Source organism: Gouania willdenowi, chromosome 4 (genome assembly GCF_900634775.1).
Source record: "Gouania willdenowi chromosome 4, fGouWil2.1, whole genome shotgun sequence".
In the NCBI taxonomy this organism is placed as follows: domain Eukaryota; kingdom Metazoa; phylum Chordata; class Actinopteri; order Blenniiformes; family Gobiesocidae; genus Gouania; species Gouania willdenowi.
Genome location: NC_041047.1, coordinates 12,996,029 through 13,014,482, shown reverse-complemented (window position 1 = coordinate 13,014,482; position 18,454 = coordinate 12,996,029). Strand labels below are relative to the sequence as shown.

The 18,454-nt window shown below is 36.4% G+C and overlaps 1 protein-coding gene across 7 annotated transcripts in view; it reads left to right on the top strand.

Annotated features, from left to right (window-relative positions):
• The first annotated feature begins 1,181 nt into the window (after window positions 1-1,181).
• Window positions 1,182-18,454, top strand: part of crtc1b (CREB regulated transcription coactivator 1b) — a 39,902-nt gene continuing 22,629 nt past the window's right edge. For 3 of the 7 annotated variants that reach the window (XM_028443458.1, XM_028443459.1, XM_028443462.1), the window contains exons 1-13: window positions 1,182-1,332; window positions 5,367-5,483; window positions 5,963-6,088; window positions 7,145-7,206; window positions 7,448-7,542; window positions 8,884-8,939; window positions 9,021-9,064; window positions 9,908-10,131; window positions 11,198-11,349; window positions 11,449-11,667; window positions 13,109-13,195; window positions 17,103-17,189; window positions 17,310-17,484. In XM_028443458.1, coding sequence (XP_028299259.1) covers window positions 1,207-1,332; window positions 5,367-5,483; window positions 5,963-6,088; window positions 7,145-7,206; window positions 7,448-7,542; window positions 8,884-8,939; window positions 9,021-9,064; window positions 9,908-10,131; window positions 11,198-11,349; window positions 11,449-11,667; window positions 13,109-13,195; window positions 17,103-17,189; window positions 17,310-17,484 — 1,570 coding nt within the window. In that variant the 5' untranslated portion in view covers window positions 1,182-1,206. Of the gene's footprint in view, window positions 1,333-5,366; window positions 5,484-5,962; window positions 6,089-7,144; window positions 7,207-7,447; window positions 7,543-8,883; window positions 8,940-9,020; window positions 9,065-9,907; window positions 10,132-11,197; window positions 11,350-11,448; window positions 11,668-13,108; window positions 13,196-17,102; window positions 17,190-17,309; window positions 17,485-18,029; window positions 18,149-18,454 lie in introns of those variants that run through there. The other 4 variants (XM_028443461.1, XM_028443464.1, XM_028443460.1 and 1 more) reach the window with 4 other exon arrangements.

Genomic DNA, 18,454 nt, shown 5'->3' with positions numbered 1-18,454 from the left:
CTGCAAGACTGTCATTGTGAGAGTATCTTGTCTGATTTTTTTTTTTTTTAATTTTTTTAACAAGAGTAAGTGTTTGTTCTTTACAAAAAGAGTTGGTTGGGAGAATGCCTGTCTGCCTTAGTGTGTCTTTTGTGTGTGATTTGTTCCAGTTAAAGCACATGATACAGTGCAATATGAATATAAATACGATATAAACTGTAGTCAAAGAGGAATGTTTGCAATTATCTGGCTTGTTTTACATCTGTAATAAAGATTTGACTTGTTTTGATGTGCCGTGCGCTTTGTGTTTTTTGTTATTACAATGGCCCATCCATGAAATATTGTTTAGTTTATACTAGTGGTTTCCAACCTTTTTTGGATCGTGACCCTATTTTGATGTCAAACCCCCCAAATACTTTTTTTTTGTTTCTAGAATTAGTTTTTGATCATGTTTGTTTTACAGTATTACAAATATAGAATAAACAGAATTAGTGCAAGTTGTGCCCGCTCAGAAAATTTCTTTTTACAGCATTTTATTTGAACTAGATTTATATTTGACAAAGTGAAAGTACATAATACAGTTGTTTGAATTTGGAAAAAGAATAATTTTAAAATCAGTAAATTTATTTTTTTTAATAATTACATTTCAGACTGAGCTACACACACATCTAGTGATATATATATATATATATTTAAATTACTTTTAAAACAATGTTTAAAGTCTCTTAAGAGATGTATCTTTCAAAGCCCATGCCTCCAAACATTTTGGTTTATATTGCTGTTAAATTAAAATATTATTTTCCTTTTTATTGATTTCAGTTACAACTGAGTATAATTAGTGTTACGAAAATGTGTCCCTTTTTAAGGTTTTTGCTTTAAATGTTAACCTCTTTTCTGTCAGGCATAGGTCAAACTTAGTGGTTTTTGTGTGTTTAGTCATATGGTGGTAGATTTGTCTCTTTAAAATTCAATAATTTAATTATATCACTTCAATTAAAAAACAAAAAAAATCTTCAATCAAATGAACACTTTTTTCTGTTAAATATTTTTGATTGAAGTGATTTTTTTTAAATTTTTTATTGAAAAGTTGTACAGTCAAAGCTAATCTGACAACAACTGAAGCGAAAAGGCGTCAACACCAGTGGACACGCTGAATATGCGTGATGACGTAATCAGAAGGCCCTGGCACGCTCCAGCGTAACATTCCATTGAGAAGAAGAGGGAAAGATGGCGTCCTCTAACAATCCGCGTAAATTCAGCGAAAAAATTGCTTTGCATAATCAGAAGCAGGCGGAGGAGACTGCGGCGTTTGAAGAGGTGATGAAGGACCTGAACATCACCAGAGCAGCCCGGGTAAGAACTCTGCCTTCGGGCTTTTTATACATTGTGTGTTGCATCGTTTCTGGCAGCTAACGAATACACTGCGGATATAAATATGGACGTTACAATGCCAAGGGGCTAAAGTTTACATTCACGTCCCGAGCTGGCACAGCTCTACACCGAATAGGTAACGCTTCTGTGCGGCTGCTCAACCCGTCGGTGTGTCGGTAACACCAACCGCAGCTGTCCGACCGCGAATAATGAAATAACGTAAATACATGCACCTGTTCTGATCCTGGCTGCGTGTCGGTAACTGACGGACAGACAGGCTTCAGTCCGTGTTTAAAATCACTGCTCCATTAATATGTTATAATCCTTTACTGACAGACTGTCTGTCACAGAAAACACAGCTTCATAAACATGTTATGGTTATAATCTGAAAACACAGCTTCATCAATATGTTATTGACATAATATCTGGTAGAATCTAAAATCACAGTTTATTAAACATGTTACGGATATTACCTGATAAAATCAAAAAATCACAGCTTCATAAACATGTTATGGTTATTATCTGATAGAATCTAAAAATCACAGTTTATTAAACATGTTATGGATATTACCTGATCGAATCTAAAATCACATTTTATTAAACATGTTATGGATATTACCTGATAGAATCTAAAAAATCACAGCTTCTTAAACATATTATGGTTATTATCTGATAGAATCTAATAATCACAGTTTATTAAACATGTTATGGATATTACCTGATAAAATCAAAAAATCACAGCTTCATAAACATGTTATGGTTATTATCTGATAGAATCTAAAAATCACAGTTTATTAAACATGTTATGGATATTACCTGATCGAATCTAAAATCACATTTTATTAAACATGTTATGGATATTACCTGATAGAATCTAAAAAATCACAGCTTCATAAACATCTTATGGTTATTATCTGATAGAATCTAAAACTCACAGTTTATTAAACATGTTATGGATATTACCTGATCGAATCTAAAATCACATTTTATTAAACATGTTATGGATATTACCTGATAAAATCTGAAATGACAGCTTCATAAACATGTTATTGGCACAATGTCTGGTCACATCTAAAATCACAGTTCATTAAACATGTTATGGATATTACCTGATAGAATCTAAAATCACATTTTATTAAACATGTTATGGATATTACCTGATAAAATCTGAAATGACAGCTTCATAAACATGTTATTGGCACAATGTCTGGTCAAATCTAAAATCACAGTTCATTAAACATGTTATGGATATTACCTGATAGAATCTAAAATCACATTTTATTAAACATGTTATGGATATTGCCTGATAGAATCTAAAAAATCACAGCTTCATAAACATGTTACACTATAAAAAGTAACTGACTGACACTTTGTCTGTTCTGTGTTAATATATTTATGGACTGATTCCCCTTGTTATTCCCTTATTGACATTATGCACTTGCTAATGCTATAATGCTAACCCTCCACCTAGTGTAGATGGCCATCAGTATTAATCATACATATAAACATTTATGCATCAAGCTGTTTGACAAATTCAGCCGTATCTTTTGAGCAAGATTAAATCGTTACTGATAATGTTGTTCAGCTCTTATGTTATTATGTCTCTACAAGGCCCACTGTTGTTGTTTGTCAAACAGCTAAACGTGCTCAGATAGATTTTCTTCATTGCATACAAATGTTTCGAAATCTGACACATAATGTTAGCAAACATTATCTCTTTGCAGAACATGCATTGTGTGTGTGTATTAAATACTAGGTTAAATATAACAGCTCATGTTATTTATTTAGATTTATTGATTTAGTTGGGTTACTTAGTAGAAATAAAGAGAAGAGGGTAAGCTTTTTTAATTAATGCATATTTAAAGCCTTTATTTCTTGATTTGTTTAGTTATTTTGCACTGTTTGCAAGTGTAAGTTTTATGTTTTTTTATATTTTATAGTAAGGTTTTTAGAATGAATAAAGATTTTTTCATTTTTTTATTTCAATACATGTTCAATTGTCATTTGTATGATGACAAAGGACTTTTAAACTCTTTATTGGCTGCTTTAAATATATGTCAATATCTATAGTAGTAACATAGTGACACAAACTTTTTTGCTGAAATAACTTATTTATGTGTGTTATTGTTATTATTATTATTATTATTATTAAAGACCTTACCTATTATCCTTAAAGCTGCTCGGGATGTTTTTGTTTTTTTTCATTCATATACTTCATAGTGTAGGCCGCTTAGATCACTAAACTGAAGATCATTTGCTCAAGAAAAGATAAAAAAGGTTTAAATTGCCACTCTTACGCTGCCAGCTGTAAATACTTGGTTTAGTAACATTCTCTGAAAGGTTTTACGCATTTTATTTATATAATTCTCTCTTTTTTTAGAAAGGCAAATTTCCATCATAAACATTATTCACAACAACATTCACTCCAGAATATTGAAGAGGGTGGTTATAGTTAAGTTCTGGCGATTCCGGCCATACTGCCCTTCCGTGGTTTTTTTTTATTTAATTTTTTTTTTTACATATTGTACAGTATTACAGACGAACACAACAAACACTTATACATAATTCTTACTGTGATTTCGTGTATCTCTTCACCAGACAAAGAGGACAGGAAATAACTTGAAACAATTTTTGTTCTAGTTAATTCACCGTGATGTAACCTCACTTCATAAGAAATTCAAATTTGGCCGGATTTAGATTATTCCTTGTCCCAAAATAAACATCTGCCATTGTTTTGCTGCATTTTTCAGTCCATGAAAACACCACAAATGTGTTGAGAAGTCCCATTGGCAGAAAAAATCATGGTAAGAATGAAGTAAAAACACTTCAATGCATCTGTCTAAGGGACTCCACATCCCACAATGCAATGTGTAAAACTTTACCAAGAATGTCAGTAAACCTGAGCGTTTGCAAAGAGATCAAAACAAACTTTGGATTAGCAGTTTTAAATTTTTTGTCATTTTTTTGTTTTTTTCTGAGCAAATGATTTTCGATTTATTGATCTTTTAAGGCTTGCACTATGTTTTTAAATGATAAAAGAAAAAATATAATCTCAAGCAGCTTTAAACTCTGTGCTCTTTATTATTACGTTTTGTAAAATGACAAAAAAAATGCATTTTAATTTTGTGGTTTGAATCACAATATTTTTGCCTTGATATAATAACCAATGAAATTATTGGTTCAGAAATTATTAATTAAAATTAATTTTCTGATCTAATTTTCTGATCTATTTTCCTATTTCTGGGAAAGTTATATTTTAGTTTTGAATGTTAACCATGAATAAGAAAAAGTTGCAAATTAAATTTAAACAAGGTACTGACTGAGGGGGGAAAAGCAACTTTTTTCTTAAGAAAAATAAAGGCAATTTGATCTTGAGACGATGGCCTAATCAATAAATCGGCTGAGTGTTTCGCCTCGGTTGACCATTAAATAGGGAATGTCTTGTTGCCAGGAAACGTTTTGGCTAATTGTCTAGTCTGCTGGCTGGAAAGGATGACTACTCTCCTATTTACTGCACGAGATAAATCATATAATTAACTGATCTGTTTGATCGTATCTGTCTAATTTTCATTAATTAATGTATTTTTTCCCATTTAAACATTGTTAATCGATTTGGTTGTGCCTGCCATTGACAGTGCACTTTGATATTTCTATTACAGGCTGTTCATCTCAGTGTTGTAAAGCATACTTGAATGTAATAGCTGGTGTTTTTGATTGAGAAATGTGAAAAAAAATTGTAATAATTGAATTGTTACATGGAATGTCTGAGTGTAGATACATTAGCTGTCATCAGGTGTCATTCACATGAGCTTGTGTGGTTTTTATTTTGTCTTGTATGCTTCTCTATTTTTCATCACGCACTCACATCTGCCTGTTTCACCTCTCAGTTAAAGGATTCATCACTTCCATTCAACATTTATCAAACTACTACTATTCATCTAGAGCATCTCTTTTTTTTTTGTTTGTTCGTGGATGGAGCCGTCACTCATGCTTTCATGCAATTTTACTTTGCACAGTTGCAGTTGCAGAAGACCCAGTATTTGCAACTAGGGCAGAATCGTGGACAGTACTATGGAGGCTCACTACCCAATGTCAATCAGATTGGGAATGGCAACATTGACCTGCCTTTTCAGGTGAGCCCATAGCCTCTATGGTTTTTTCTAGACCAGTGTTCTTTCCTCTGCTGTTGGACGTCTAATTCTGGACTTACTTTAGTAGTCGTTGTAAAGACTTGAAAAAAATACATGATCAGTTCTTTTTGGTCGTAAAGGCAGTGATGAGTCAGAAAATGCATTTACGTTAAAAACCTCGCTAATCCTCCAGGGTTTGGTATTGTTCCAGTGCGAATGAAGTAGTTTTTGTAATACAAGCTGCAACAGTGTTGCCCTACAGAGTATAATGGTTTTCTATATTTCAAAATACACAACACCATTGCTTGTCATGGCTTTCCATCTTTAAATACATTTGCCAACTCTATTATCAGTATTGGAGGCCCATGGCTTGACTCATTTTTAAAGGAACACATGTGCACCATTAATCCTTAGAGTCAGCTTTGTTCAGGCTGTGTTTCTCTTCCCTTCGAGGGTTAATCACTTAGTGTGTTCCCTCCCAGAATTCAGTGCTAGACACCAGTCGGACAACCAGGCATCACGGGCTGGTGGATCGCGTCTACCGTGAACGAAACCGCATCACGTCCCCTCACCGCCGGCCGCTAACCGTCGACAAACATGGACGTCAGATATCCTTTTAGTTGAAAAAACACAGCGACGATCGTCATCATTGTCAAGATTTTGCATTCAATTTATTTGAGTCTAATATCAAATCAAGATTGACTACTGGGATGGAATTGGAAGTGTATGATGTGAGTAATGGAAGAATTATATTGATTTCAGTAGATCTGAGTTAACTGAAGTAGTGGTGAAGACAATTTGTACAAACCAGGGTTGGGGTCAATTACATTTTGAAATTACATTTACATCTTCAATTCAACTATCCATGTTGAATTACAAGTCAATTACATTATGGTGACGGCATTTTTTCCAAATACAAATAAAATTATAATTTTCCACTGTAAGTCAATTACAATTACTTTCTCAATTACTAAAGTTCAATTAATGAGCCTTTGATAAATAGTCTTATAAAACGTAACCTTCCCCTTTGTTAGCTTTTTTTTTTTTTAGCATCTCTTATTGTAACAGGTCAAATTTTGAGCCATGTCTTAAATCAGCTTTAAAATACACTTAAAATATGATCTATCATCTAATTTGTTTCTCATCTCTTGGTTACCTTTTTGGTTTCCTTATCAATCAAAATATTGTTATTTATATTTTTGTTGTGGGCGTTTTGTAATGGTAAAAAGGTAGTGGGATAAACTTGATATGAAACATAATTTAAGAATTGTTAACTACGTAAGTCATGGAACTGTAACATGGTTCCCCAGTTTTTTGTTCAATTTAATTGTAATTGAGTTATCTGATTTTCATGCCAATTGCAATTAAGAAGTCATTTATCTGAACTCAATTACAGTTTAATGATGTTTAAAACAGCAAAACTTTTTTCAATTACAATTATAACTACATCATAATTGTAATTAATTATCAATTCCACTTATAATTGACCCTGGTGCAAACACCTTTTTATATAAACATTGAAGTATCAAAACATTACCTGAACAACATTTTGTGTTTTATGTACGAGGGGTTTTGGGTTGAAACGGGCTAGAAAAATGAAAACACAAAACGATATCAGATTTGTTCTTTATCCCCTCAGCTTTATTAGCCTTGACTAAATTCACGTTGACAGCTGTCCTTACAGCTCAGTTTACCTTTCCCCGCCACCTGACACAAGCTGGAGAAGGTAAGCCGCCCCCCCTTTGTCTATTTGTTATAGTAATGATAGCCATGATGCTCTGCCAAACCCAGTCTGCGTCCAGTAGTGTGGTCTTGTAGCTGCAAAAATGTAAAACTTCAGCTCCACACAAAGGCCCAACATAGAAGGGCATCCAAGTCTGTGTTGATGTGTAGCTCTGAGCCAGTTTATTGGAGAATCTGGCAGAGAATTTGCTGACATCTCATCTTTTTTTTGAACGCACACACAGGACAAATTCAGACTCGGCCTTACACCAGAGCGCGATGAATCCTAAGCCTCAGGAGGTTTTCGCAGGCGGATCACAAGAGCTGCAGCCCAAACGAGGTAAAAGCAGATCCAGTTACAAAAACACTATCCAGCTTTTTACTTATTAATGTGGAAATGTACTAATCCAGGCATCGAACCCTGAATGACATATTAGGGTGAAGGCTGCATTGACTCCGATATCAACTCGAAGTAAAATATTTATCAAGGAAACAAAAAAATGATCTGTTGTAAAGCAGGGTTGAGACCGTAGATTGCAGAAAAAAGCTTGCAAAATAATTTGGAGAGAAGCAGATTTTCTGTCCATGGTTCTGCAGGAAAGAATTGAATGCAAAGACTGATGTACACAGATATTTAACCTAAAGCCATGTACCCCCTACTCCTGCACACTTAAAAAAAAAAATATGTAATGTCATATACAATGTATAGCTACAGTGGAATTTGTCACTGAATTTGACTTATTCTGTTGCGGAATAATATATATGTAAAATAAAAAAATCTGTTAGCACAAAAGAAAACATCTTATTCAGAATTATCACTTGATTAATTTAATTACTTATTAGCCTACTGGCATTTTCAGGGAGTAACAATCTCTTTTATTTTGGAAAAAGAAATCAACCTAACATTTGTTGATTGAACATGTACCAGTAATACTTGCATATATTTATCATGCTGGAACTGGGAAATACAACTCACTACAACTTTAATGAAACAGGTGAGGTTGAGATGATACACAGAACTCTGCAATGTTTGGCTGAATTTGAGTCTGAGTCTTAAATCATTCTCCACACAAAGTCGTGTTTTATATTTTGTTTTCATGTTTGTCAAAGCTGAAAATCCACTTTCACACAAGTACGTGGTGGCATAAGGCATCAAGCACTTTTGGCTAGCATAAAGCATTGTAGCTCTCATTATATTTGCGCCTTTTTGATGAGATAGATTCTCTGTCACCACTAGAGGGTAGTTTTCCACAAGCTAATGAGTAATTTGTAGCAATGCATGGAGGCTCCTGACTACTGCTCGATTTATATTCTAGTTTTCAATGTTTTCACGCGGTTTGTAATTTTTATTCATGTACCCCGTGACAATTTGCATAGCCCACTTTGGGAGCCTAGGAACTAGACCATATAAAGTTGTAAAGGATTAACAGAGAAAAAATTGTCAATTAACTAATCAATTTTTTCTCATTTTTTAAAGTGTGAGCTGAAATAAAACAAAGCCAAGATTAGCTGGCACCTATCCGGTCGGTGCGGCTGGTCACCTTGCTATTTTTAGACTCTGGCACAAAGAAAGCACTATATTATCCATGAATGGCTTGGATGTTGATGATTCATTCCCTGACCTGATTTGAATTGTTGTGTATTTTGTTGTAGTTTGACTAATTAGTTCTGCTGCTAACAGTGCCCGGGACGGGATGTTCAGAGTCAGACAAGAACACACAATGGGATGACAAAAAGGTACCTGAGGGATGGGGAAAGGCCCCAGAGTGTACACTAATAATGTTTGATGTCCTAGTCATGGTTTCCTTCTCTCTTCAGGAGGATTCATCACACTCTAACACATGCGATGTCCCAGGAATCAAGTGGGTAGATTTGTTTTTATATTTTAAAACATTGAATATTAGCTCAGGTTTACATAAAAAAAAAATCAATAATATCAACCAGGGCTAACCGGGAGAGATCATCAGTTATGTAGACTTGCTTCATCTCCAAATTGACCTTGTGAGAGCATCTCTAATAACATAATGTGGTACTGTGGGAAGAAAATTGAGCACTACCTCTTAGCCATAGAAGTGAAATGCAAAGCCCATGACACTTAAATATTTTTGTTTTTTTATATGTAAATGAAAGTGTTATATTTTGTTATGCATTTTTCACTGTATATTTTATATTTCCTGTAATTTGTGTAATTAATATTCATTTAGGGTGACAATTGAACACTATGTCCAGGGACTGCAGATGAAAAATCCCCTTTTGGCTAAATCTGGTACATTTTCAGTATTGATAATAATGTACACTGTCCCTGTTACATAAACCAATAAATAACGATAAAATAAAATAATGGTTGTGTTCAAGATGCACTGCTAACCATCCAATTAATAAAGCTACCATTAGAAAATTATTAATAAATTGATCTTCTCTTAAACTAAGTCAAGTTAAAAGTCCTTGTAAATCACTGTGCACTCACACATTAAGTGTGTCATGACATCATTGGGTGTGCTTTTGAAATCAGTCCAGTTGTACATGTTTGGTCCAGTTGTGTGCTGTGACAATATATTATTATATTTAAAAAGGCACGAGTCCTGGCTGAAATGGAAATACTTTTTAATTTGATTAAATGTTTGCTTGCCTTTAAAATGATAAAATTCTTTGGTAGATTTGTGTTTTTCTTTGTGCTCGTCACTAAAGAAGCACATCTTTTACAGCATATTTCCATCACCGGACCAGGAGTTGAACCCATCTGTGCTGCCAGCAGCGCACAACACCGGCGGCTCACTGCCTGATCTAACTAACATGCAGTTCCCTCCTCCGCTGTCTACCCCACTGGACCCCGAGGACCCTGTGGCCTTTCCCTCCCTTAGCTCGGCCAACAGCACGGGCAGCCTCACGACAAACCTCACCCACCTCGGCATCAGTGCAGCCAGCCACGGTAAGAAACATGATTGTGGTCAATTATCATTGGAATCGCATAATTGATAATTAATTACAATTATGTCCATTATAATTGTAATTGTATTTGAAATCTGTTGCTGTTGTTGTAATCATATTGATTCGTAATTTAGTTCAGATAATTGACTGTAATTGAATTTGGCGTGGAAATTATATAAAAACTGTCAGTGCCAAAGCATTAAAATACATTTTTATTTAGATAAGGCTATCATAAAACCTTAAAAATTAGTGCAATAATGATGAGCACACTTAAACTGGAGTGAAAATGTTACTGTTTTATGGTTTACACATATGTGGTTAACCATCAATTAAATGTATTTAATCAGAATCAGACAGTTTTACTGGCCAAGTACAGTTACAAACAATACAAGGAACGTGACTCGGTGGATGGTGTGAAAAAAAAACAAACCAGAAAAACTATGATTATAATATTGATAATAATAAATATAACTTTCTCAACTTTTCCCACTATCTCTAATTGAAAAAAATACTGGTGACGTAATCATAATTACATTGTAATTGAACATAGTTAATTGGAGACAGAATTGTAATTGGAAAATGTAACCCCAACTCTGCTAAGAACTGCTGTTAAAAGACGTATTCTATTTTCTATTTATAAGAGAATATCTTGCGTTAAACTGTGCTGAATCATATGACATGTTGTGTTAAACCAATTACTTAATATTCTTGAAGCAACTAAAAGTAACGTTGAAAGAGGAATGCGTTTTACATTTGTTGACTTAAGCAGCCATTCCCCAACATGTCAATAGTTTTCCTGCCATGCCACAACATTGATGGATGCAACTGCTCTCCTGTCACTTTCTCAGTGTGAGCCCATGCAGAGTTTGTCTTGGCTTTACACAGAGTGTGGATTAGTGTTCTTTTTGTTCCTGCTTTCTGAATGCTTTGCACTTTTGTGCTGACAACCACAATGGCTCCAACAATTATTCACTGCCACTAAGAGGGAATCTGGATCTTCTTAATGTGGTTGCGTTAGCAAGATGATTGGGCTTGTACTCCAATTCTATATTTTGTTAATTTCCCAGGAATCCCCACCTCCTCCCAACCCACCATGACTGTCACAGCACAGCGCCGTCAGCCGCCTGTGGTGCCCCTCACTCTCACCTCTGACCTTAACCTACAACACACTTCACAGCAGCTGTCACCCACCCTCTCCTCACCAATAAATATTACACAGGTAAGGAGCAGATTGACTCAAAGCACCATTTAAAGTAGTACAAAGTTCTAATAGTTGTGTGCTTTCTTCTGGATTCTGTTGTATCACTTTTTTCTGCAGGTCATGCCAACAGACGCACTAACCCTGGAGCAGCAGCTCTCCCAGTACCCCCTGTTCAACCAGCTGACAGCTCAGGTCCAGGCCCAGCTGCTGAGTGATCTCCAGAAACAGCAGGCCCTGCCGCAGGGCATCCAACTCATCACCCTGCCAACAGCGTCCACCGCCGTCAGCAGCCCATCCCCAGATAGCCAAACCACCGCCAGCATCAGCATCGGCTCGGTAAGAACGTTTACTGGGAAAGTGGAAGCTGAGCTGCAAACTGGCTTCAGCAAACCAGGAACATTCTCTTTCTTCGTAAGCTTTTCTTTATTTTTGTGAGGCTTATGATTTATGCTACTAAGCATTCTTCTGCCATTCTCTAGAATCACACCAATTATGACAGAAACACTTCTTTATTACTTTTAGTTTCTATGCAATACGCTGGCACAGTATTATGTTAATAATGATATGAGTGTATGTGAACTTTTTTTAAATCTATTTATATTGTATATACATTGTTTATTCTTATGTTTGTATTTTTATGGGGAGCTCTATCTCATTACATGTTATGTAATGATAATAAAAGGCTATTCTATTCTATTCTATTCTATTTACATACTTCAGGCTCTTAAAGAGTAACTAAACCCCAAACCCACTTTTTTCTGCTGAATACATATGTATTTGGGTATTAAGTAGTGCTGTTTATTAATCATAGTCCCTCTCTCCACATTTTAGTAAAAGTATTTTAATTTTGCATATTTAGTTGTAAAATGTCAGAGTTACTGGCCTCTAAGGGTTGAACGCCGGCTATTACAATTGAATTTAGTTATTCTCTGAGACGGATTCTTTGGATGGCCCTGCGTCATCAACTTTCACTGTTGGCCCGATCCCTCTTTTATAGGAGGGTTTCCTCCAATCACAGCCCTCAGTGAGCATTGATTGACAGTTTTAATGAGGAAGTCCACTGTGTTCTGTGTGAGGCAGCCCGCTGCGGCGGTGTTGTTTTTGACCTTGTGCTTCTATAAAAAGCAGATTCTGTGCTAATCAAAGGGTTCATCAAGCTATGTGTGTATTTACAGACACATCATATGTGTATTCCCGTCTGTCTCTGCGTTTCCGCGGACATGTGTGTACGTGTTATCGCTATGTGGATGAAGTGGAGGGAGAGTAGGGCTGTTTGCCCTTGAGTGGTGTCTGTAAGGCTTTGTGTGAGCTCCACGTCGTGATTGTGTGTGCTTGTGGTTGTAGTGATACATCTCTGCTGTGTGAACTCGCTGTGTGTGTGTAGACACATCATTGTGTGCATTACCGTCTGTTTATGCGCACAGCACTGACCGGCTTCCTGACTGGGCGTGTCTTACTGCTACAGCAGTAACGCCTATAATCAAATCATTTTTGGAATTTTCCCCCTAGTGTCAGGTCAGCAGAAAGCAGGGGTTCAGTTACTCTTTAAGTTTTTTTTTTTTTTGGCTGAAAGTTTTATGATTTGTGGGATATTGGAATTTTCAAAGATACAAATTTAAGAGGCATTTGTCACACGGATTGTAATTTAATTAACTGAAAACACACACACACACACACACAGTGAGCAGATCCTACTGGGATGCCTTCTCACATTCCACATTTTTGTGTGTTGAGCGTGAAGCAAAGTGCTGCTAGCTAACCCTCTTCCCTCCAACAGTATCGCAATCAGACTGGCTCACCAGCCACTCAGTCTCCAACCTCCCCAGTCTCCAATCAAGGCTTCTCCCCCGGCGGCTCGCCTCAAGTAAGGCCCCACCCACCGAGCTAGCTGCTGTTTGGGGAGGGGCTTTGCTCCTGGGGGAAAGCTAATTGTAGACTGTTAGGCTGTTTTTTCCATTATCAGTAGTTAACCACTCATGGTGTCAGATGCAACACAACCCATTTCCTCATTACCACTGCGTGCATGACAGCATGGTGATAGCTTTGTGGTTGAGGTAGGCCCTGGATATTTTTTGGTGTATTAGCTATACTCACCAGAGAGAGAAAAAAACACACACACTCACTTTTACTGCCGCCATGTGATAGCGGTTCAAAAATACTTTGGCTCCCTTTTGGATCAAGACAAATTGACTAGTATTTACGATTTAGGTAGCTAAAAACAATCTTTCAAAATGTTTATCTGGAGAGTTTTGCATTGTAAATAAAAAACTTAAATTAGTTTTTATGTTCCGCATAACTATTCCAGCAAGATTCTTTTTGCCTCCTCTTTGAATAATATGTTAAGCTTAGGGCTGGGTGATACATAGGGCATACATATAGCCTACTCAAAGAGTAAACAAATGTAAACAAAGAGGGGGCTAGCTCACATCGGAATGCGAAAAAAGTCAGAAAAAACTGTGGTGGGGGGGAAATGTTTAAATTTAAAAACAAAGTTTGAATTTATTTTGTATTTTTTAAAACTCAAATTTGCAAAATAAAAATAGTTTTTATCTACAAATTCGATTAATCGATGAAATTGATTTTTTTTGCCCAGCCCTAGTTAAGCTTTCATTTATTCAGACAACTGTTCCCCCACCTTGATCTCCTGACATGTTTTGACTGTCAACTGCCAGGCTTTGTCAGAGGCATCTGCTGATCGCTTTGATGTTTCCTTGACTTCCACATAATAGTTCCTGCAAAATTATTTTTGTTTTCTGTTTGAATAATATAATATAATTGATTATTTATTATTTTTTCCATTTTATTATTCAAAGAGAAAACAAAAAGAATCTTGCTGGAAGTATTACACGGGAAGTCAATAAAACTAAGGAAACTTTTAAGGGAACATCAAAGCGATCAGCAGACGCCTCTGATGAAGACTGGCAGTTGACAGTCGAAAAACATGTCAGGAGATCAAGTTGGATTTCCTGAGGAACAATTGTCTGAATAAATTTAACCTTAACATATTAGTTTATAAAAAAGATTTGTGGGTCTGTGTGCGTAGATGTTTTCTTGATATTATGACGAAGAAAAGGTACATCTTGTCATATGAATCCCATAATAGACTGGCTGAACTCTAAATTGCTCCCAATAGAGGATTAGCACCATGCATGAAAGCTCTGTCACCATTAGTGTGTAAATGTGTGTGTGAATGGACAAATGTAGCACTTTATAAATGAACGCTATGTTACCATTTGGCTTTTAGGCAGGCCTGGAAATGCTGTAAACACCATAAGCTTAAAAAACATGATTGCAGTTTGTAAAATGGCAAGATAAAGATCTACCAAAGTAAGCAAACTTAAGAAATTTAAAATAATCTAATTAATATTTGGTGTATGTAATCAACCAATTGTAGTAAATGGGGAATACTGATTGTCAATTTCACATGTAGGTTAAAAGGCAATCTTTGACTCTAACAGCTGTGTTGGAGTTCCATCTGGTCTCACTGTTAAAAATCTGTTTTAGCGGAAGTAGCAAAAGAGAAGTTTGTTTAACAGGTCAGGTCAAACACAATAGCAAGCAACAGGATATACGACGCAGTAACAAAACACACGACGGGTATTCTATATTAGAAAAGATTTCAAAGCAGACTGTGGCTTGTTTGGGTGTTCAAGGCATTATTCACGCTTGGCCTCAATCAGTCCACCTTTACTGATTCATAGATATTAGAAACTCAGTAGAAGTACGTTAAGGCATTTTTAAAATTCATATCTTCTAATAAGTCCAACTGGATGCATTTTGATGAATTTTGTAAATAGTGTATAGAATCTCTTTTAAAACTTTTTGAGAAGCACAACAACACATTCAGACTCATAAAGACACACATAAGTGGTTTGTTTTGTTTTGCAAACTAAATGACTGTTATTTGAAAAGAGTTTTGTTATCGAATAGATTATTGATGTTTTATGTATAGAATTATTTAAATAGGTTTTTTGGGATTCCTTTTTTACGCTGAGTGAAACAATTGCTTATACACAACAAATGTAGTTGAAATAGTTTCTTCTGTGAGTCAGAAACTCAATGTCAGCCAACTGGAGCTTAAAGTCCTCTCCAGTTGCATCTGCTTTTTATATACACCAACACAACATACCAGAGCCTGTGGTCATCAGTACTTTATCCCATCGTCGGATCAATCTGAGTGCTTTCAGTAATAATAAACCTTATGTTGTAGTGTTTTCCACATTCAAGGCCACTTCTTGGCAGAAGAGCAATGAGTTTTTCCAGAATTCCAGGAATCTCTAAACAGTGTTCAGGAAGAAAGACAATGTCCAACCCAAAAAATGTCTTTGACTCAGTAGATGGAATTCATGGTTTCCAGTACACATTACCACACAAAATTAAACAAAAGTTCATCCTTTTTCTGGACCCAGGACTCTTACCAAATTTCTATTATATTCCATTCAATTCAACTTTATTTATATAGCGCAAATTACAACAATAGTCATCTCAAAGCACTATTAATACTCTATATAAGAAAAAAACAAAAAAAACAAATCCACATGAACAATCATTGACAATGGGAAGAAAAAACTTCCTTTTAACAGGAAGAAATCTGTTAGAACCAGGCCCAGAGGTGGCAGCCATCTGCTTCGACTGGTTGGGGTTAGTGGACAACAGAACAGGATAGAGAGACAGAATATCAGAGTGTCCCAGACTAGTTGAGGCATGAACCATAGATCGGGAACTGCCAGCTCCAGCTTCAAGACACCTGTAACAGAAAAGAGAAAAGGGTGAGGAGAAGGCACAGGCTGCAGAAAAACATGATACAGTACGTACCATGAATTGAAAAATCAAATGTGTGGAACCAACACAATCTGTCTATCCTACATGATACTCTCTGGATGTATGTTCCAAATACATATCACAAACCTGCAACCTTCTTTAGCACCAGTGTTAGTTTTTAACTAATAATACGATTAAAAGCAACATTTATTACAATGTGGTTTTGGTGTAAAGATAGAAAGAATATTTTAAAATACTGCTCCACTCCAAGTGGGCTTTATTCAGTATTTAGTGTGTGATCTAGTCTGATTACTAACTTGCTAACAGAACAGTGACAGCTGCTTGAATTTCATTAATCTGGAGGTGTTCTATTGTGTGCATTTATTAATCATGCTAACATTTGACTCTCAGTCTATTAACTAAAAGAAAATCTCCAGAAAGGGTTGGCATATTCTTAATTTCTTGGGCACATACTAGATCTGCCACTAGAACAGCCATGTTATCTGTTAAGAGATTAAGATTATGTTGGTAAATTTACTGTGTCCCTGACTGACAGTAGAAAACAGACAAAAACTAAACAATACCTGAAAAATACCAGAATTTCCCTTTACATCATTAATTTTTATTGGTTTCATGATGATAAAGGGCTGCTGCGAATCATACACTTCTCGCTCACACACACACACACACACAAACACACACTTGTACCCCATTTCTTAGTAACATTTGTGTTAGACTCTTGAGAAAGGCAATAAGTGTGACACTTTCTTTAGTGTTTTTCTCTTTCTGAGCCGCAGCAGGCCTCATCACGAGAACCAATCGCTTTCTTCACGGCTCACTGTGACAGTTTTGTGCATTTTATTTTATGTTAATGTTATCTCATTGCTGGAATGTCTTCTCGGGGACACTGGTGACATCCTTTTTCACTAACTTTACATGATGTTCTCTTAAAACTGTTTCTTTAATATGGCAGCGTTGTTGACGTGCCTGTTTTTTTTAATTTCCTGCAGCACATTCCCTTGGTGGGCAGCATTTTTGGAGACTCCTTTTATGATCAGCAGTTGGCCTCCAGGCAGACTAATGCTCTCTCCCACCAGGTGACCCACACACACACACACACACACACACACACACACACACAATGAAATCGCCTTTGCAGAAATTCTCTCCTCAGATTGCCCCTGGTCTCTAAGGGCTCCCAATTTTGTGTTTTCAAGCTGGAGCAGTTCAACATGATCGAAAGCCCCATCAGCTCCACCAGCCTTTACAACCAGTGCTCCACCCTGAACTACACACAGGCAGCCATGATGGGCCTTACTGGCAGCGGCCTGCATGACTCCCAGCAGCTCAGCTACAGTAGCCATGGAAACATCCCCAACATCATCCTAACAGGTAGATACAGCACATGAGTTCCACAGTTTGTAGTTAACTGTTTTTTTTTGTTTTTTTTTTTTAACTTGAGACTTCTCATTAAACCTCAGCAGTGTATTTTCTGCTTAGGAAAGATAGTTCAGCTTATTCAGGAGTTACTGATGTGGTTTATTGATTAATTTATTGTTCACAACTGCGTATTCATACTGGTGACTCTGAGGCTGGAATCTGTTCTGTTTCGACCTTACACCGGATTTCCACTGGGTGCGTAACTACTCCGTACAATTCCCACCACCTCCGTCTGTTATGCGTATTTGTTGCAGCAAGGACTCAAGAGATCCCACCAATTCATGCGTAATCACGCGATATAGCGAGTTGTAGTCAATACAAAGAGAACCACAAAGCCATACAAACAGTTCATTGTCACAGTTCATTGGTCCTACCCTTTAGATCTTCCGCTTTTGTGGAGATTATTTTGATTCTATCATGGATAAGTGCAATATTTATATGTGAAATATGATCCACTGCCGCCCTGTCCAGGGTGTACTCCCTCCTCACCCATGAAGAAAGCTGGAGATTGGCACCAGCAAATCCCCGCCACCCTGAAAAGGAGCAAGCGGAACGGAAAATTGATGGAAATACGATCCACCTTGAACGCGGAGTGTTTTATTTTTGAATATAAACCGGATATTTTATTTTGTCTTGTGCACTACTTCCTGTCCAGCATGGGCTTATATTTGCTGAGTTTATGCAGCATTGCTCCAGCTTCCAGCAACAATAGATGGTCTGTGTATCTGTTGTGGAGGGCTACGTCATAATGGAATCAGTTCCCGCCGTCCTTTTTCCTTTGCCTGTGTGACGTCAGCAAGTGTGTCACGAAAATTACCCATGCGACATACCATGCTTTCATCTGTAAAAAATTAAATCAAACAATTCCTCAAGGCAGAAAAAAATCCTCTAATTTTATTTATTTTACAGACTTGATTTGCAC